Genomic DNA, 21,279 nt, shown 5'->3' with positions numbered 1-21,279 from the left:
GTGTACGGTCAGTCATTACAGAGCATTTTTTGCTGATAGCCTGGCTTTAAAGTTGATGTCTCATTTACTCCCAGGAATCCTTTAATCTTCTCGTACGGGCCAAACATTTTCCTCTGATTTAAAACCATGAGCAACTAAGTTCTGACGGCAGCTGCAGAGATGGAAACGTAAACACCATTTCAAGATGAAATTGCTGAATTGATAATTGCAACCATTTCTTTGCTCCGTGTCGGACTAAACTCAAAGATCTCCAGGCATTAATTCAAATCAAGTCATATGAATGGAGTTACACTGTGTGACACCGCCCCCTAGTGGACGTCCTGATCCCTACCAACCAGGCCTACAGACCAAACCGTGCCAGGAATAAGTGATCACAGCCAGGATGAGGAAATTATCATGGTCATGGTTCTCAGTTCTGGTACTCTGGAGACAGACCGGAGGCCTTCTGGCTTGGATTTTTATTTATTTTTTTAATAGTCTAATCAATATGTGAATTTACACCTGATATGCCAAGTAAACCTGTAGCGCCAGAAATACTCTTGGTAGTGCAGACTCTGCATTAGAGCCACTGCTTTAGATGCATAAGCTTTTAAAGATGTCAAGGTTTGTTGGTTTCTAGTGTAAATTAAAGTGTGTGGTCTATACACAAATTGTAACTCGCTCCTTAAATACAATCTTGTAGGCTATAGTTTGATGGATTTGCAGTAAATTGGAGGAAACTTTTTTTTTTTAAAGCATTCCTTTTATCAACATAACGTAATGCAAAGAAAAAATAAAGCAGCTGAACTTAATTCCCCTTCCTTTCTACAGTACTTATGAGATAGTGGCAGGGAGGATTATGTTGAGCCACATCAGCAGCAGTTCTTTATTCCCATGTAACAGCAGAGGGCGTCAGTCTCACATCTAGTGACTGAAACGAAGCAGATTCACACAGTAAAAAAGCATAATTGCTACTGAGCCATTGTTAACTTGTTTGGACTGGTGGCATCTGACTTATTCAGTGGGTGTTTGTCTCTTAAACACATTATTAAGCCTGTGAGCATGACTTTCCACCAGAATTTAAAAGTAACAACTTCATAAAGTCTTAAGTGGAGGCGTGTTAAACTGGCTGCATTTCCACGTTTAGCAGATCCCCTCGCAGATTCAGCCTCGCCGAGGTGGCGAACGGCGTGAGAGATACGGGCATATTGAATCACAGCCATGTGCCTGTTTCAGTCGGTGGGAGAAAGAGAGGACGGAGATAAGTAGGCTGGGAGATAGATGAAAACCAACAGTGACAGTTTCTATCTGTAGCTCAGTCAACTCGCGGATAAGGTTACCATGGCGCCCAGTGGTGGGAAGAATCAGGCTGATGCACTTAGCAACCAGAAAAGGGGAGCGTGCCTGTGGAGGAGCTTCGATCCCTCCTCATCATCGCGTTGCATACAATCCTCGCTATTAATGAGGCCGTGAGCGCAGGATGAACATCTTCAGTGCACCTTCGACAAAAGTGCTTTGAAGTGCGAGATGCTCATCAGCTTTGTTGTTGGGAAACATGTGGAGGGTGATTATCTTCCTTTCCCCGTGAGTTCACAAGGTTTCCTGGGATTTTCTTTAAAGCCACGGATGAAAAACAACACAGAAGGCCTTTATGGATGTATCTCTACTGTAGAAAAAAGCCCACCACCATTAAAAATCAATTCACCACTTGATGGTTTACCTTTAAAATCACAAAAACAAACACAGTGGAGGAGTGGGGGGGGAATGACATGGAAGGGAAATAGAAAATGAAATCCATCTGCAGGAGACGATAATGGTTTTGCGCTCCATGAGTTGAGCCTTTAAAAAACACCAGTTTTAACAGGAAACGGAGTCAAAAAAAAAAAAGGTCAACAACGCTACGCTGAGCGGTGACCCCCCCATCCCAACATCAATACACCAAGCAGGTAGACCGAGCAACGCTTAACAACCATCGCACAAACGAGCCACACTGAACAAATCTGGAGCAGAACACACACACACACACACACACACACAGCGAGCAGCGACACGATGATACGAGTAGCACACAGCAAAGCACACAAAGGAGTGGGAGCAAGCCACAAGACAAAATGAGACAGAGTTAAGGGAGCGCGGGAGGAGGCATGCGGAGGCGGAGAGGTGGTGGAGGAGGGAGGGGGAGAGAGAGAAAACTGAGCTCACAAACGTGTAAAAAGACAGACGAGAGTGATTTCCAATTCTAACATTTATTAGATCTACTCAATCACAGGTACAGAGTTTATTGGCAGTGATTATCTACAACAGGCATCTAGAGAAGGAGTGAATGACCCAGATAGAGAATGACACGCAAATTCAACAATGTCACCAGCGCTGAGGAGCACTTGTCCTCCCATGACTAATTATTTTAGCCATTGCTCAATTTGCTACAGTGGGAGCTGATACCATTCGATGACTCACCGGTTTTAAGGGGGGGAAAACAGAAAAAAAATGCTTTTTTGACATTGTTGAATTGCTCTTAATTTGAGGTGGTGGGATGGAGAGGAACACAGCATTTGTTTTTTTTTAACGACTGTTCGGCATTCGCAGGTCCAGCGCTGTAAAAACAATTTCACGGTTCAGGTTTGCTACGATGTTTTTCTGATTGTACATCATGAACCCACAACGCCGGGAAACACGGCTGCTAATAGCATCACTTTCAATTGGTTCAGCCGCTCTGGAATCCCAGACTACAGTACTGTCAAATATTGATCATTAATCCGTATGCACTATGCATATATTATTAATATTCATAAGCTCTCCACAATCAGTGACATTCTCGTGCACCCCCAAAAAACGACAAAATAAACTAAATATTTAACTGGAATGAACGAATCCCAGTCATGTGGCGAACCCAACAGGGGAAGTGACATCCAAGTAAATGTTACTCACTGAACACAAATATACACATCCCTATTTACAAGATTGGTCCGAGTGTAATTAAGGTCAATCACACATGTGCTCGGCTAAGTTGAATAAAACAAGTCAGTTTAAATGAATGGCAAACTGAGAAAATAAAGTCAGTATCAATTTGTCATTAAAGTGCATCAGAGTCAGTGTAGAAGGAGTTTAATCATGTAGGTGGTCGGGTTAAGACCACCGGGGGCAGCACACACATGCACATACGACACACACGCACACACACACACACACACACACACACACACACACACACACGCAAACACACGCACACACACACACACGGAGCACTGGTTTGTTACACTGCAGAAATACCTGAACTGGACTTTCCCTCTCCGCCCGCGTCTTGAGACTGGGAGCAAGGCGGCGGCGGGGTGAAGTTGGCTGCAGGCAGGCTGCTGTCGAAGGATGGCATGGGGGACGGCGATGAGGGCAGCAGGGTGCTGTTGGGGCTGTTGATGTCGCCCTCCCCCACGAGAGTCAGATCGGTGTTGGCGTCCTCCTCCACGGTGCGGAGGCTTGGCCGGGTGTCCGAGGGCCGGGGGATGGGGGAAAGGTGGGTGCCAAAAGTCGAGTGGCGAGGAGGGGGCATCAGGCACCGCCTGTTCCCGGAGTGTCCATTGGCACTGGAGCTGAGGGAGGAGTCCAGGCTCTCCGAACGAAGGCTGGCAGTGAGGGCCCCCCGAGAGGGGACGCCGTTCTCTCTGCCTTGTTTCAGGGAGTCGGGGGTGGAGCAGGCCAGGCTAGAGGAGATGGAGCAGGAGGAGGCGGGCGGGGTTAGCCGCAGGAAGTCGGGAAGCACCAGGTCTTCTTTGCGCAGGAGTCCGCGCTGGTCGTTGGCTCGGGTGCTCTGTGCCCGGCTCAGCAACTCAAAGAATTCTGCAAAACAGACCAAACAAGTTGCCTTACTTAAACTTTCCAAATAGGTGGGCGCCTGGAAGAAAACCATTAGTGGAGGTTTAACATGCAGCGTAGCAGCCTCACACCTGACGGAGAGAAAAAACAACAACGACCTCCAGAGCTCCCACAGATATTGGTTAGTCCTGAGGCAAAGCAAAGCAAAGCTAAGAAATCCACCAACAAGTGAAAGAGAGAGAGAGAGAGAGAAGGAAGGAAAAGAGCGATTTACCTTCAGCTTCATCTATATTAATCTTTTTCTGTTTTCTCTTTTCCCCTGGGAGTGCTGAGTCTGGTCCACTTGCTCTCACAGAAAAGTCCTTTGGTGTTGACCTCTCATCTCCCTGCAGATGCAACAATAACAATGCACTCTGTTAGGGGATGGGAGGGGACTGGGAGGGGAGGGGAAGGGGGGGGCATAAAGGGGAGGCTAAGCATGAGCTGCCAAGCACCCTACTGAGCAGAGTGTCCGGATTTACTGAGACCCCCATGTAAAGCGCCTCGTCCATCTGTTGGCTCTGTGTCTGTACTGACCTTTACTCGCCTCCAGACCGAGCGCTATCCGCCTACATAAAGTGCAACAACTTGAGCGTGGAAAACGTGAGCAAGTGAGTCAGCCACAGGTAGTGTTAGGGCAGAGGATACACACAAATCAGGAACCCATCCGTTTAAAAGCTCATCGAAGATAGTGAAGGTCAAAGGTTGTCGTGGCCTCTAATGAATGTGACGGAATGTCGCAGAAGCAGTGCAGCAGTAGGAAGGCACGAAAACACCACACCTGGACGTTTTTAGGGCAACACTTATGAGTATAAAGATGGCGGGAGGACTTACCGCAGCAGAAAAACTCCTGGATGGAGGGTGGTTCTTTAGGGAGGAAGACTTGGGTTTGTCTATTCGAATGAGAGGATGGGAAGAGATGCAGAAGAGAGGAAATCATCAATGGATTTGATGGAATATCAGAGGTGGATATGATTCACGATTGGCAGTTACACTTCTCACATCTTACCGTTCCCTGAAGCTGGGTCGACTCGCTCCAAAACGACCCGTAGGCCATCCAAACTGGATATGGGGGCACCCAGGTCCAAAGGCTCAGTTTCTCCGCTCTGAAAAAAAATAGAAGTGATGGTCAACACGTTAGTATCTTCGCTTATTGTGCAGAAATCTACACATGGTCGAATTTCTCACAGTATATTGAGCACATGGCTGATATTTGAGCCTTTCGCTTGATTTATGAACCATTTTTCAGCTCCGGTCATCTGTATAATGCAGTTATAATGCCTGGAAACACACAAGACTAAAATAAATCATGGAGCAGGGGTTTAGGGGAGGACTTGGCATGTTTGAGGGGTGTCGTCATTCTTGATTATAGCCCTGGTGCTCCACGTTCGGAGGCCGGGCTGAGTCAGAGTGCTAACCACCGTGTAGAGATGGAAAAGGATGCGGTCGCTTCCCTCCCCTAACCATGATACTCCACCCTGTGGCACTGTCACACACTGCACAGGCTGCTCCCAGGACACACGTGAGCTTCGGAGAGATTAAAGCACTGTCGCCACAGGGGACTACTCACTATTTTGGCCACAAGATCGCTGAGGTGGAGACCATATTTGGCCACCACGGGACGCAGGACCTCAGTGACTGGTTTGGTAGGTTTGGCTTTAAGACCCACGGAACGGTTAATAGGTACCAGGTCCAATCTGGGATGGAGAAAGAGCAGGAGGAAATGTTGGCAAAGGCATAAAAAAGCATCGATGGAAAATGTGATTTTCAAAAAGGAAATTGACAGATCCAATCAAACTTTTATCGATCATTTATACCTGAACAAGGTGCGCTTCTCCACTCTCAAGTCTCGTGAGCAGAGGGTCATACAGTCTTGGTCCAACACCAAAGGCTATGAGGGCAAAAAATTAAACCACACATTATCAACATATAAATACATAACGTAAACTTTTCATACAAGAACTCAAGACATACTGTCCCATCTTTTAAATGTATCTCACCTTCTCCCCTCCCACTAGGAAGAGGTCGACAGCAGCGATGTTGACACCAATGCTATGACAGAGATCGTGGAGGACTTCCCTGATGGAGGCACCGGGCCGGAGACCGATTGAAGAGCAGGAACCGTCGGGCAGAATCACGCTGCAGTGTTTGGGGGAACGCTCCCACACGGAGTGGCGATTGTCAGACTAAGGATGGAAGATTTTTAAAAAAGGAGTCAAGATCTAGATCACGGCTAAGTGTTAATTTGCATAGATCAGCTGGAATCGTAGCTAGTTTTCTCTGATTGATGTCAACCAGACACGGTGGCTTTGTGTTGGCATGGTGATCTGTCCGGAGGAATCTTACCTCAATCTTGCCAGCAGAGCAGGAAGTGGCCATCTCCAGGCTGGTACCAGACGACAGGGAGCCCTGGGACTCCCTCCGCCCATTACTGCCCCAGTAGTCTGCACAAAAACCACAGAGGCGATGAGGAATTCATGCAGATAAGAGACATTTGCACACCACTTGCATTTAATGACACAACAGCAACACAGTGTCAAGCGGTAGAACGAGTTACAACAAGGTGTTTTGATTTATGATCGCAGCTTGACACCATAAAAATCTTGGCAGACAAAGAAGTGTCATTAAAAGACTTGTGAATCAACAGTAGGTGTTCATCACGCTGAAGCGCAGCTACATTTATGTATGCACCAGTGTGACATAACATTGAATTTAGCAAGAAGCCACATGATTGAAATTGTGATAATTTAATTTGACAGCAAACTATGAACATCTAGAGATCATATCAAGCTCATTTTGGTGGGTAACATTCTCTGCGATGTGTGAAAATGCCAGTGTTGCAACAACGATGTTTTTGCGAGTGTTCCAGTACTGTGTGCTACTTTGAAGACTGTGGACCAGCTGTGTTTCTACATGCCTCCCCCACATATTGCGCATGGCAACCCTGGAGCTGGCGGCGATTTAGTGTCTTGTTCAAGGACGCCAAATCGCTGCCGGCGCTTTGGAAGTTTGTGTGTTGCAAAACCACACAAAAACAAAACTGTGGGGATGTCTCTAACCGACAGCGAAAGGCGCGTCGATCAAATTGTTACCAAGGTTAATGTCTCCTATCTCCTTCTTCTTCGGGCCCTTCCCGAAGCTCCTGTTGCGGGACCACGAGAAGAAGATGCCGCGTTTCTTGTCCGCGCTCTCGTCCCTGCTCTCTTCATTCAGTGACCTCCCTGACCTCTGCTTTCTGGCCTCCTGTGGGTGGGAGAAAAACAACAATGATTCTATCTGGTGAGAAATGTCAACAGTGGTGTGTTACCATGACCAGTTGCTGCGATGCAGTCAGAAAACAATAGTGGCACCTTTTTGGGAGTGGAGAGGGTGGAGCGGTCAGAGCTGGCGCTGTGTTTCGAGGGCGCCGGGCTGCAGGGGATCTGGTAGGGGTCCGGCAGGGACCGGCCGTCCACCTCGGCACGCATGCACTCCTGGTAAAGGGAGGACTTGAGGAATCGCGAGTAACTGTCGAACTTCATCAGGTTGAAGATCTGTAGATGCGACGTAAAGAATGGTGTTGGTGAGTGAATTAAATGAGAAATGAGGAAAAAGAAAAAGAAGAAAACGTAAAGAAGAGACTACTAGTGATAACATATGGTCACAGCTGATGTTATGACAGTGGAAACAGTTAACATTTCATCAAGCTCGTGTGCAGGCTGAAAACATACAGCTCACTGACTGCGCGTCTGTGTGTACAGTACACGCTCCGTTCTCTGTGGGTGTGTGCCAGTTTGTGTTTATCTCTCTGGTGAAGGCTCGGGGCCCCGTCGTAAACAAACCCAGATGGCCACTGAAGAAAACCCCAAATATACTTGTGCAAAGTGACTAAAGGCTAAATGAGAACAAAACGGTCAGGAAGAAAATGTCTTGATCGTCAGTGTTGAAACTCAGCAGTTTAAAAAACTACTCTCCCGTTAGTACCTGTAGCTGCTGCGTCTTGAACATGTCGGGCCGCGGGGAAGTGAGGACGTCATCCGCCAGCTGGGCCTGGCTGTCGATGTTGACCGGCATGGTGGCCTTGCTGGACAGGAAGCTGTTGTAGATCTCGCCGGCTCTCTGGGACAGCTGCAGCACAGGGGTTCAATGGGGTAGAATGTCAAGAAAACATGTCATCCTATCTACTCCGTGAGGATAATTATTATTTTATTATATAAGCAACAAGATTGGCTCTTTGTTAACGGCGGCCATATTTTTTTCCAGCCCCATTTAAAGTTATTCAAATTATAGAATTTGAGAAAAGACGATGTGATATTATTTCATATCAATACATATTTCTTTGACACATAGGTTGGAAACCGTTCCAAACAGTGTATACGTTTGGAACGATGGCTTCCTACTGTGGACTTACCTGTTTTTTATCAGTTGCAGAGACATGACTGAAGTATTCACAGGCCTGCCAGAACAAGATATTCTCCTCACTGAATTCTTTCTTGAGAAATTCCTGCGGAGACACACAGTACCAGAGTTTCTAAATTATCTCAAACCCATTCTTTCTACATCTCCTCGACGCCGTTGTTGCGACGAGGAAAGAAACTCTCGGGGTGTGATGTTGTGAACAAGACTGGTGCAAGTGTAGGCGAGGGGATAGTGTAGGCGCAGAGCTCAAATCGGTGCTGAGGGAAGGTGAGCAGCGAGGGGGTTCTGGGATGCCACAGCTTAACGTGAAGCCTTCTGAAGGTGCTGTGAGCTAAATTCAAAAAGGTACATCTTTTATGTGGGAGGTAATGTAAATTCCTTTTCCAACCTGTTGTATATGAACCTAGGATTTGCTGTGCTTTTCAGTTCTATGAAGTCTCCAATTTGTCTATGTTAGTCAGGACCAACTAAACCGAGACCAAGTCATGACAGGGGTGAGTGTCTGACAAGATAAAGCAGCCGTTTTCTTACCGAGAAGTAGCGAACGCCCACTGGATCCTGGAGGAGGCGTTCGAAGCAGGCGGCCCAGCTCGCCACGCGCTGCTCCGGAACCCCTCGAAGGCTGCCTGCTCCTGGGAGACTGCCATTGCTGTTCAGGCTGCTCTGGCTGCAGCATCCCTGCAGTTGGACTCCACCATAGTCTGCGAGCAGCCGAGAGCAGAATGCAAAGGTTAGAAGGCTCTGATGTGAAAGGGTAATTACAGCCAGAGGAAATGTGAGCCATTCTCCTACGTGCCCTTTCAACCTTCAAAATAGCGGATTTTAGCATTATTTTGTGTGCTTTCCTTTTGAGAAGGAAGACGGACACAATTTCATTTCTTTTATTAAAAAGTTCCCAGAAATCCTCTTCGAAAACAAGAAAAACATCTCGCGTTGGTACACGTCTTCAAAAAACATGCAAAGACATTATTATATGTTTGCAAGAAAGCACAATACATCTGCTGCTAATTATACTAATACAGTTAAAACTCTCACTACACTTTTCAACGCTTTCCTGCAGAGTTCATAATTTGTCAGCAATTTAATAAAGCCGTGATCCCGTTAAGAGTTCAGAGAGGGAACAACTTGCCATAAAATGATCTAGACATAATAGGGTATCAAAAGGTTCCCTCGATCCGCACCAAACATAATTACAAACAGAAAATGTATCGGGCTATAAGGGAAAGGTCAAGGGATTTGAAAGGAACGCTAATGGCTCTTTACTTGCCGATAAATGTTTTACAAGATAATGTGTGTGGAGCGAGTCTGGCAGATCTGAGTGCATCGGAGAAACGGCAGATGTCACTCAAAGAGGAGAGACGAGGGGGCGAGAAGAAAGGGGAGGAGACGTTGATGATTACAGGGACACAAGGAGGGAGAGTGGATGAAGATCGGGGGGGGCTGCTGGTCAACTAGGGGGGGCTTTGGCCCGTGCAGTACCTGCTATCGTGGCAGCAGATGGCCACTTTAGAGCTGAGCAGGCAGGGAACGCACAGTAAAAAAACGAAACAAACAAAAGGGGTCACGGTGAGATTTGTTACAGTTACATTCTGCTGAGAGGCAACCGGTTGGCATGGGCAACCGGTATCAACAGTGCATCTTTGCTGAGAACAGTGTTAGCCGGGTCAAGTTAGGTACAGCGCTGCATATCTTCCCCTTGCCAACGCGCCCGCACGGGAATCAGGGTGGATTTACAAATAGGTGCAGTACAACTGTGGCGAAATAGAAGCACTGCAAATAGTACATGACATCACTTCAGCTTATTACTAAGGCAGCCTCTACATGACCTTTTCACATATACAGTAACCCAGTCTCTTAGCGATTAACCCACACGTTTGAGTGGATGTGTCATTAAAATTGCATAGGCTTCATGTTAAGGATGAGAATCTGAGTTATTGCGATTGTCTTTTTGGACAATAAGGCCAAATGGTCGGTTCATCCCGAGTCCCTGTGTAAAGTTTGCTGACAAGCCATTTGTTTGGACTTGGTTTAATGTATTAGGACTGAGGCTTCGGGAGACGTGTTTACCACATTGTGTGCTGCCCCGTTAATGAGATGGCTTTAGAAAGCAAACAGCCTTTGCACGTCTGATGCGCATCCACGGTGAAAGGAGCGGCGCTCCTCGCCGCAGCCTTGGCCGGCCTGCTAGCAAAGGTTATTAAAAAACTGCTATGAAAGGAAGGACCAGACAGCATGTGAGCTAGTCCCGACTGTAACCCACAACACGCTCAGTAAACACCCTTTGTTAATGAGGCATGCTGCGGCCTACAATGCAAACATCATCCTCAATAAGTCTTTTTTATTAGAGCATGTTATTGAGCGACTAAAGAGTTGTGTATTGAGGGGCAGAGCAGAAAGTAAAAGTGCAAAAAAAAGCGCATCACACACACACATCAAACAGTTCCACTTTAGGAGTAAAACGCTTCATTTAGATGTCTTATTGTCAACACCGCATGATAAAATAATCATGTTTAGACCCCAACAAAATAGTGTTTTAAAAAGAAGTAATAAAGGAATTGCACTCACCGCCATCTGAGGAAGCAGCCGACTGAAAGAGAACAAAGAGAGACATGAGTGAAAGGCTGCCCTCATGACCTCCTGTGCTGAGGCAAGAGACTGGAGGTAGCAGCGCCTCTTCAGGCATCCCACCAGTCGCTCTGAGGTGTGTGTGTGTGTCCTTGTGGTTTTCCAGTGAGAGTGAGTGTGTGTGTGTGTGTGTGTGCTGCTGGGAAAGGGCTGCATTTTGGGTCCTTTACACATGACCATTAATTTGTAAGGGGGTGGACCCCAGTCCTCTACCACGCACAGCTGTTCACACCTCCACCCCAGGACCCACCCTTCATTTTATATTATCCTCCCTCACACACACACACACACACACACACACACACACACACACACACACACACAATGTGTGCATTCCTGCTAAATGCACTCACAAAGATCAGAGCTCATCAAGGCAGAGCTCCTTGAGAGGCCATCACTGGCCATAATGGTCCTCTTTTCACTTGCTAATTCAAGGACTACGGGGGTTTATGCATGTGTAGAGGTCCCTGAATAGGCAAACAGGAGGGACTCCTGTTGGGCACGAAGATGTCACGACTTTCCGTACTTGGGTGTCACTATAGCCAAAGAATAATGCTAAATAAAAACACAGATCTTATGATGGATCAACAAATATTTACTTGGCAAGGTTTCAGTTCGAAATCACTGCCTGAGCATCGGGCTTCTTAAAACCAGTTGGCATCATTTGGGTCAGACTAATAAAGGGAGATTTAAAGACCAAACGGCGCGGCTGCTGTCGCAAATATATTTAATTGCAGGGGAGGATATGAGAGGCGCGTTTTAGGGTTCGGTCCAAGAACACTCGCAATCGGTGCGTTGGAGGATTCATCTGAAAAGGGGAGACTATTTCCAGAAGAGTGTTTCTGTGCTGCCACTTAGACGTGTGAATATCCGAGGCTGATAATACGTCTAAACAAGACTTTTTATTGCCAGGCTGGTTCCTCGGTTCTGGCAGAACATACAGTTTGTACTTTAGCGGAATTACATAATGCTGTGGATGCAGTATTACAGATTGATGGAAATGAAAAAAAGTAGGCGTACTGATGAGACTGTCGGGGGGAATTACTTGTTTTCAGCTTGATCAATCACAAAAAGGACAAGCTCAGACTTGTTGCGGAGCGGCCCGTTCTTTATAGTTCTGGTCGTCTGAAGGCGGGGGATGTAACCGCGGTCATGTGCACTGACGTGACACTGCGTTCCATTTTGGGAGCGACCACATGTGAGCGCTCTATCAGACGCAGACCACCAAGCCACTAATTGTCCGTCACAGCCTCTTTTACAACACTGCTGCTTGCCGGGTCCGACCCGATACAGTCAACACCCAAAGCCACCTAGCATGTGTACAGTAATCATGGGTGGGTAGGAGGAGGACCAACATGAAGCCCAAACAGAGACTGGAGAACACCCACTCCATGTGTCCGTCCCTTTGGGTCTAAATCCGGCCAAACCTCAAGCCTTAAATATATTGAGCGAGTGGTTTCATTTTTAAGAACCAGACAGACGTCACACAACGTGACGTAAACGTTGGTTTGGAACAAACAAAAGGTCTCCGGGCAGAAATCTGGGATTCGGTTTGTTCCCCACAATCTCTGGGAGTCAACGCTGCTTTTCAAAGAGATTGTACGACTCTGGTGACAAATATGATAGATATCCACTTCTTGTCAGCATCCAGACATGTGATATGAGTGGGAGAGATAAATCATAGTGGACACCCTCTTGACATAGTTTATGAACGGTCTCATATTCTAAATCATGTTTCTGTCAGCGGAGAATTATGTTTGATGAGGACTATGTCATACGTTGCGTAAGCACTGTTGCAAAATCCTGAAACGACATATGATTGGGCGATGTGATGTTTATACTGCACGATGGTCGAAACGTGTTTCCACCGAAATAAGGTGGAACTCTGCTTGCATGATTACCAGACATTTGCACATTGTAGTTTATTTTCTGTTTTGTCAGGTTTTTTTTGTAAATAAATAATAAAAAGTACCACACTCTAAAATACAAATTGTTCGATGGATTGGATGGCAGATATAAAGATGGTGGTGTGTTTGTGTGTGTGTGTGTGTGAGGCTGCAGAGGTTAGACCACACACACAAACCACTTGTTATTACTTCCTTGGCCATGACTCCCCTACAATGAGGCACACCATCACCTCTTGTCCACACGCTCCCTTCCTCTGTTGACACCTCTGGTGACGAGCTGGTCCACCACGGGTGGCTCTGTGCTCCTAATGACTCCCTTTGATGCTTTTCACATAAGGCTGAATTGCAAAGATCCTTTCCCCCCAGCTGGAATCCCTCCGAAAAGCTCCAACGTTAGGTTGTTGTCAACCAAGTCGCACACAAATCAAGTCACGGCGAGTACCCTCGGCTGCAAACGGGGCAGGATTTGGCTCTCCGGTTGGAAAACAGCTCCCCCAGCTTCACTGTGGTACAGCCCCCACGTCGTACAGTCTGGCATCCCGAGACACCACATGCTGGAGGAACGTGGATGATCCCACCGAGACCGATTCATGTGGGATCTCTGAAGTGAGCCACCGTGTCAAAAAAACAAACGTTCACCAGCGGTTCGATCGGTTCGAGGATAAGCCACATTTAAATAAATGCTAATGTCACCCATTAACACTTCTTGTAGAGTGTGTTTCTGATCTTTTCAAAAAAGGGGACTTCTTTTATCTTTTGGGCTTGTTTAGGCACGTTCCGTCCCTCAGAAAACTGGGTTAAGATGTACCCCGCTCAAAACACTTCACCACATTCAGATAAATAAGCCTCTCCGAAACTTTTACACAAGTCAAGGCTAATTCTAGCATCCCACAAACAAACAACCGCGAGTCTCCCACCGCTTCAAACAGCTGTTCTGAGTGGGAGAGAGAGAGAGAGACGAGCGACAAAAGAAAGAGATTAATGGGAAAAGCAGCTGACTGAACAAAAGGATTCTCCCCGCTTCACACACACGGGAGGAAGAGGAGGCTCGCTTGGCAAACAGAGCTTTACTTACAGTGTTGAAGTTCCAGGTCCTCTTGAAGGAAAGTCTCTTTTTGAGACTCATTGTTCCCTAGTCTGCTACACGAACAGCGCACAGACAAATTATGTGTGTGTGTGTGTGCGCCAACGCATACCTGAACATTCCCCACCCAAAAAGCCTGCGCACCGTGTCTGTACAAGTCGGCGGGAGGAGAGGGAGGGAGGGCGAGCGAGGCAGAAATTTGACATGGTACCGGACAGAAAAGAGAGCACGGGAGGAGGAGGAGAAGGAGAAGGGGTGAGAAGGAGTAAAGAAAGATTTCCTTACGCCGCAGCTGTTGCCATGGAAACGCAAACCGACAATATATCCAGCTTCTGCCACAGTGGCATGAAGGAATCAGATGAACTAACCCTCCTCCCCCCTTAATTCCCCTCACAGAAACACACACTGGCCATGTCAAAACCACATCGGCCTCCCCCCTCTTTTGTTTCCAGTTGGGGCACTCTCTCTCTCTCTCTCTCTCTCTCTCTCTCTCTCTTTCTCTCTTTCTCTCTTTACTTGAAAGAGAGAAGAAATACCCAGTCAGTTTAAATGGAAACCAGATGAATTTTTTGTTTAATCAAAATAAAAGTTTGGTCAACCACCAGTTGAACTCCAAGCTTCATTACCCGCTCCCCCTCCCCGACGTTAATCATGTCTATTGGTGTTTTCTACCAGCAATTTTCGCTGATGTGCCGGCATGAGAAAATTGTGTGTTTTTTTTTAAAATTCTGGCATCACTCCTCGTCTCCACCGCAGCACTGTGCCTCCACATTTGTGGCAAATCTCTACCATCAGCGTGCAGACTGTTTTTGGACCGACAAATATTCTTAAAGCGCCGTCTCATTCGGAGGTTTTCCCATGGCACACGAGCAGGCATTCTTTCTCCTTAATTTTGCCGTAAATAATGGATGAGACACAGTGTTTATTAACAGAGCGGTTTTCACGGTAGGTTTCTCCTGTTTAATTGGATTTTCACACGGTCTGTCACTCTGGAAATTAGACGTTTGTCACATGTGCACGGTCGTGTTGATGACGCAGAGGGGGGCGATCGCAGATGACATTGTGACCCCCTCGGGAAGAAGAAAAAAGGTGCTCGAAACACACTCGATTGTATAATGTGTCCAATGGCACTGAATTGTTCAAGTGTGGTTTAACAACAATGCACACTTCTGGGCGGCCTCTCTTCATCCTGTTCAATAGATCTTCAATCCTGAATACTTTCCCACCTCCTCTGCACACTTAGTCGACTGCTGTGTGAAATGGGCGTGATTCTTCAATTGTAGATCTTAAAAAGTTTTTAAAAATTGTCTACAGGAGTCAAAAAAAAGTCTACGGGAGCTGATCAAACCAGCAAAACCATTGTTTCCCCAGTTTTTTTTTTGCGTCAGACAACAGACTTTTATCTTATTAGATCTTAGTGCTTCATTAGACACCATTGACATCCTATTACGGAGACTGGAACATTTAATAGGCATTAAGGGAAGCGCATTAAGCTCATTTGAATCCTATTTATCGGATCGATCCCAGTTCCCAGATGATTCCTCCATGCACGCCAAAGTTAAGTGTCCCACAAGGTTCTGTGCTTGGACCACTTCTATTCACCTAATATGTTTTTCATTTAGGAAGTTAGCAAAACTTTAATTTTATGCTGATGATACAAAATTATTTGGGGTGTAGGGTTACACATATTCCTACTGGAAATTTTGGTATGGTAATAGTAATGGTCTAGACTGCCGGGGAACTACATATGACACATTGATCTCTCACTTCCCCTCCTCTCCCTCTACATCTGTATGTATTCATGTCGCATTAATACGAGTGACTAATGTGATTTCTGTTCCTCCTCTATTTTACATACTACTTCAAATTGGATTTTGGAGTACATACTACATAGATACTATACATACAGATATTTTCGATGCTGCTTTTGATGCAAACTCAAGTCCCACAAAGCTAAGCACAGAAGAAAGAACCAATCACAGCTGGAAAAATGAGAACTAATTGCGAGCAGCTTTCGTACAGCTCCAGGAAAATCTCAGAAATATTAAATACAGCATCAAACCTCCGGAGGACCATCTTCTTTTCTCTTTCCAAATTGGAATTGGCGGTGGCTCTAAAAAGCAGTTCATCTGTGCACAAGTTGGATCATTTCCTGCACAAAATGGCACATTCATTTCAAACACAGTACTATTCAGATAATTGCTGAATGTATACACAATGCTCGGGCTGCAACACAGAAAGACAGAATGTGTGCATTCATGTGCAGATAAAATCAGTAACACTGTAATTAGAAATAATTATTGGTGCTAAGCCGAGTCATCCATAACTGCGGTTAAAAAAATCACAGGACACTGAACAGTCTACTTCAGCCTTTCAGGTCTAACTTTTGCCCTTTGAACCACCCTGAGCACTAACTGCAGCCAGGTGAGCACATCTATAAGCACGCAACCAGAGCAGAAGAGTCTGCGGCCACAAAGTAGATAGATTTCTCGTGCGCTTCGAGCCTCCATTTGATTTAATCAATTAGAGAAACATTTCTAGGCGGCCTTTACCGCGACAATGAGCGCTGCTTGTCACAAGACCTAACTAATTGCATGTCAAGTTCTCCGCCAGGCGATCGTTAGCGAAGACGGGAAATAATCTCGGCCTGCTATCTGTGGCAGACAACAAACAAGAACGTTCTGACAAGAACACTAGGAACGGGCCTTGCATGGAGGCAACTGAGGCGACTTCCTTTTGAGGGAAAAAAGGGGGGCGATGGGTGCGGTGGCTGATAAGATGGAAGAGACATTTTTTTCCCAATCGAGCAATGAGTGTGTGTGTGTGTGTGTGTGTGGGAGGAGGGGGGTGGGAGTGTGTGTATGGCGATATCTAAGTGAAAGATAGTGCAGACAGACAACCGGGTGCATTCATTTTAGCGTGTTAAGGAGGATCCAGTGTTTTGACTGTCGGGAAATCTTGTTTGTCGCAACAAATCTGTCAGACGCTCTATCACATTAGCACGGATCCGATGAGGTCAGCGTGCTTATGTGATACTAGTGGAGCAGGAAGTCCCCTTGGATTTCTTATCTGCATTGTCCATAGATCAAAGGATTTAAAAGTCCATGTTGAATCCCTTCAGACAACAACGCATTCTTCAGCATATCTTAATGCGTGTCTTACGGTCATGCTCCGCTGTGAAATCCTACTTTGGTCATGAGAGCCACAGAAATGATGCTGGCGTGCGTAATTCAACTTCACTTAAGTGATGATCTGATTTAGTGTCACATGTTCTTGGAATTAATATGATTTTTATGTTTTACTGACATAGGGGACAGTAAAGGGCATGTGATTTGGGTACATTTTTGGGTTTTCTTCCTCCAATTTTAGCCAAATCGGTGTGTTGTTTAAAATGTTACAAACAAAACTGACATGTTGGAGTTTATTTAAACAGTAATGCAATAAAAAGCAAGGTGGTATTATTTTAACGCATAAACAAAGATATTTAATCAAATGTTACAATGATGCAGGGTGGATACATGTCTGGACCTCGGCCCTGAGCCACAGGGGTCCAGACATGTGCCGAGGCGTCTTTTAAGTGTAATCCCCTCATCTCGCAAATGTTCTCAATGTCTTTAAAGACAGCAGAGATTTGCATGCAAATAGAGGCCATGGCCACAAATCATTTCATCTCTTAATCCCCTTTATCGGCAATAATCTACTTTCTGTTCCCCAACAGCAACCGCTGAGCCACAGCAGATGGGTACGGCTCTGCTCTAGTCTAGATTAATGTGGCATTACTCTGGTTCTGCAGTGCCGCTGGTGTGTGCGTTTGCCACTTGTTGCTGACGGCGAGTAATAGCATTCCTCTGGATGGAGATGTTTACCTTTTTCCCTCTGCTGCCCTACTTCTCGCAGGGTCAGGAACGCGGCGCTTTAACCAATATCAGAGTTTGTCTTTCCCAACTCGCAACGACAATGTGAATTCAGATCTTGATAACTCTGCCTGAACCTGCACAGCTCATTGCACCAGACTCGCTACCTGGGGCTTAACTGTTGAAGTACCAGGAAGGAATTGGTTGGAGGAAATGCTAAACAACTAAAACGCGTCTGATTTACAAAGGCGCAGCTAGACAGAAAATAGAATAACTTCAGAGAGGGGAAACTAGAAAGAGTTACCACGACCCCTCCCATCTCAATGTATTATCACAGAGAAAGGGCTGCGCTCACATAAGCCAGGAGGGCCTGAGGTGGGTAAACCACATGAGATACCACCACACCCTATTACTGCGCTCTTTCTCTTCCATAAAAAACACCAGAAATGGACTTTCCAACCTGAAACCCGACACATGTAATTACCCCTGTGATGTTTTTTACGCCAAAGAAACTTACACGGAAGCTTCGTGCACAGTTTTGTAAAAAAAATGTGCTTACATTTGTTGTGCGATGATACCATGAATAAATATCTGCATAATCTATATAAGTGTACAAGGTGGTTGCCAACGACAAGGAACTGTCATATTTGTTTACTCCCTGCATAAGTCCAACTGAGCTTACACCCCGCTGTTAATCCTTTTGGTCACGCAGGTAACCCGAGCTGGTTGACTGAGACTGGGAAAGAGTTTATCCCTCCAGGCTAAGTGCTAAATTACTGCATTTTGTCTCTATGGGTATTTGGCATGGCGACAAGTTGACCGTAACCCTCACAATGGGTAAAAATGCAGAAATGAGTTGTGATGTGTGACCCTTTCTCTACACACAATGTGTACAGTGTGTGCAACTGTCCTTAAAGATTCCATCATATGTACCAACTATGCTGGTCGGGTTGCTTTACGGGCGCATTTCATATTACCATGCTCATCTAGTGCAGCAGCGTTTACATTTCAAAGCGGTTTAATCTACTGCCTTTAGAAACGCCATGACACGTGGTGGAAGTCAAAACAGGAACTATGCGTGACGGTTTACCCAACCTAAAGCATTGAGGTCATGCAATGACCTAGCTATATGACCACATATATCATATATCTCCACGTTGACCACGGGATGAAGCCATTATAAGAATATTTCACGTGGGAAACGTTTGTGTTTGGACTTCCAAAGCAGAGCACCGAGCCAATCCCTCACAATATCAACTTGGCCACCCCGACAATCCATGTTTATGACCACAAAATGAAGTAGACAAGGCTTTGGCCTGGTCCTGCGGATACCGACCACATTCACTTTTTGAGCCTTCCCTTCAAACGTCTCCATTTCAAACAAGACTCAATTTTCTAAAAGACATGAAGCAGAAGTCTGAGTTACAGGTGCGAGGTAAGGAGTTGAGCACACTGAGCGGCCCACTGTATCCAAGACATGTCTAAACTGTTACTTAGAGAGGTGATACAAGACTTTGGCACTTCTAAAGCCGTTCCTTGTTGAGCAACCTCCACACCCTTGGCAGTCGATTCCCCTTCAGTGAGGCAGAGAGATTTAATAATAGTACGATTGAGAAAGGTAAACAGTGTGTGGGGGAATGAATCACTTCCAGAAGCCGTGCACTCTTTCCTACAGCCAATCAACACGGGATGATGAAAAGCTGTGATGTTAACTTCCATTTTTTTTTTCTAAAAACATCATAATACCGAATGTCGATGGATGATGTCACAGCGTTGGCGTGACACGGCCGAGAGCTGCAGTGCGTCTCCGTCCAGGAGATGGCGAGGCAGCGGGGTATTTTCCGTGGTCACAGTTCGGTTGAACAGCAAACTCAGCAACCGCAGCCACATCTGGTCATCGGGTTATTGGCTGTCGTGTATTCAGTACTCCGAGCAGCTGGACAGTTAAATAACTTCTACTCTAAATTTTGTTGTGTTAATATACTGTTTTTCCAGTCAGTGGGTTTGGAGCAAGGAGCCTGCGGAGCTGCAAAAAAACCACTTGTGGTAGAAGAGAAGGAAGGATAGTGGAGTCATGTAGAAAAAAGGGCTGTTTAGTCTTTGCATCTTATTATACCAGCCTGAGGACATATTTCGTTAGCGCCACTGTCCACCCACACTCCGGAGCCATGTGATGCCAGGCAGATAGAAGTGCGTCGTGTTCTCCTGCCTCTCCGCAGCTAATCCCCCGGGAACGCACTATTCCTGCTCATCTTCTCAAATCAGAACACCCACACCCAAAATAGAGGGAAGAATTCATATCATGTATGGCATCTAATTGAGCAGCTGTCATAATATTAATAATAATCATCATCAACAAATCAATCGACTTTGCTTGGATTAACTGTGTGGCTGCTCTTCTAAAAACGTACCGTATGAGCAACAAAAGATCATGTAGTCGTCAAGCGGCGGCAAAAAAAACAACAACAAAAGACGCCTTTTTTGAGATAAGTGAATATGAGAGCTGGTGAATCAGAGCGAGGACATGCCCGCGCAAAGCCACGGCAGAACCACAGGCAACCGTTTCAAGTTCAAACCAAACAGCGACTATTGCAAGATCACAACACAATGCCAGGAAACGTTCACCGAGAATTCCATTCCGTCTGACAACAACGACCTCTTGATCTCCGCGTCCCTCACACCGAATCCAACTTCTCCCATGATGCCACCATGCGATTGCAAAAATGGGTCACTTCTCCAAAAGGCCCATGAGTGAGCCTTGATGTGCCGTTTCATGATCTTGTGACCCTTTTTCCTATAACGTCTAATTTGAAGCCGGCGTGCATCCTGATATAGATGCTGGACCACATTTTGCTGTATAGAGCAGCGCAATGTGTCATGCGGCGCATGAGAGTTCAGCTGGCACGGGTCAAAACATTCCTCTGACAGACCACACAAGCTAACCACTGTATGCCGCTCAAAGGCTACAACGGGGAGCGACAAAGAGCCCAAAGACGGAGAAGTAACGGCGGCGGGGAAGATGAGGATGGCACCAATCAAACAGAAGAGAAGACAAGATAATCACAGCCTCAGAGATCTCAGTCATGAAATCCTGAGAGTCTGTCAATTTCAGATTTCAACAACAAGACTTACAGAGTTGAGAATCAAAGTTTGCTCCATGTATGGCGCTGTGTGCGTGCGTTTGGCTCGTCCTCAGCGCTGCTCCACACGCCTGCTGTGTGTAAACCAGTCCATCCGCCGGGGCGCCGCGGTGCGTGTGCGAGTCGGTGTTTGCAGCGCAGAGAGAGAGACGGAGCTCAACGGGGGAGGAGAGAGTGTGCAGGAGAGCCGAAAAATCCTGACAGCTACAGGGAGTTCAAAAGCTCCCTCTCTCTTCCTCTGCTGCTGGGTTCTCTCTCTCCCTGCCTCTCTCTCTCTCTCTCTCTCTCTCACACACACTCTCTCTCTCTCTCTCTGCCGTAAATTCCTCCTCTTTCCCTCTCTGCGTCTTCATGCCTTCTCTTGGTCTCTGCTACGCCCACAAGATAGATCTATTACCCACAGGCGTGCAAACAAGAGCTACACCTAAAAGGAGAGGGGGGGG

The 21,279-nt window shown here is 46.2% G+C and overlaps 1 protein-coding gene across 2 annotated transcripts in view; it reads right to left on the bottom strand.

The window, feature by feature from the left end:
• LOC311009470 (regulator of G-protein signaling 12-like) overlaps positions 1 to 21,279 on the bottom strand; it is a 48,753-nt gene that overhangs the window by 2,819 nt on the left and 24,655 nt on the right. Inside the window, exons 2-16 of one of the 2 annotated variants that reach the window (XM_084003661.1) lie at positions 13,834 to 13,899; positions 10,792 to 10,813; positions 8,758 to 8,927; positions 8,219 to 8,311; positions 7,792 to 7,935; positions 7,179 to 7,361; positions 6,921 to 7,071; positions 6,175 to 6,272; positions 5,829 to 6,014; positions 5,646 to 5,719; positions 5,399 to 5,525; positions 4,838 to 4,934; positions 4,663 to 4,721; positions 4,064 to 4,175; positions 3,250 to 3,813 (exon numbers count right to left, since the gene is read on the bottom strand). In XM_084003661.1, the coding sequence (XP_083859787.1) occupies positions 3,250 to 3,813; positions 4,064 to 4,175; positions 4,663 to 4,721; positions 4,838 to 4,934; positions 5,399 to 5,525; positions 5,646 to 5,719; positions 5,829 to 6,014; positions 6,175 to 6,272; positions 6,921 to 7,071; positions 7,179 to 7,361; positions 7,792 to 7,935; positions 8,219 to 8,311; positions 8,758 to 8,927; positions 10,792 to 10,813; positions 13,834 to 13,884 (2,131 nt within the window). In that variant the 5' untranslated portion in view covers positions 13,885 to 13,899. Of the gene's footprint in view, positions 1 to 3,249; positions 3,814 to 4,063; positions 4,176 to 4,662; positions 4,722 to 4,837; positions 4,935 to 5,398; positions 5,526 to 5,645; positions 5,720 to 5,828; positions 6,015 to 6,174; positions 6,273 to 6,920; positions 7,072 to 7,178; positions 7,362 to 7,791; positions 7,936 to 8,218; positions 8,312 to 8,757; positions 8,928 to 10,791; positions 10,814 to 13,833; positions 13,900 to 20,828; positions 21,127 to 21,279 lie in introns of those variants that run through there. The other variant, XM_084003662.1, reaches the window with a different exon arrangement.

The sequence above is a fragment of the Eutrigla gurnardus genome (genome assembly GCF_963514095.1).
Source record: "Eutrigla gurnardus genome assembly, chromosome: 23".
NCBI lineage: Eukaryota > Metazoa > Chordata > Actinopteri > Perciformes > Triglidae > Eutrigla > Eutrigla gurnardus.
This window is presented reverse-complemented; position numbering and strand designations above follow the sequence as displayed.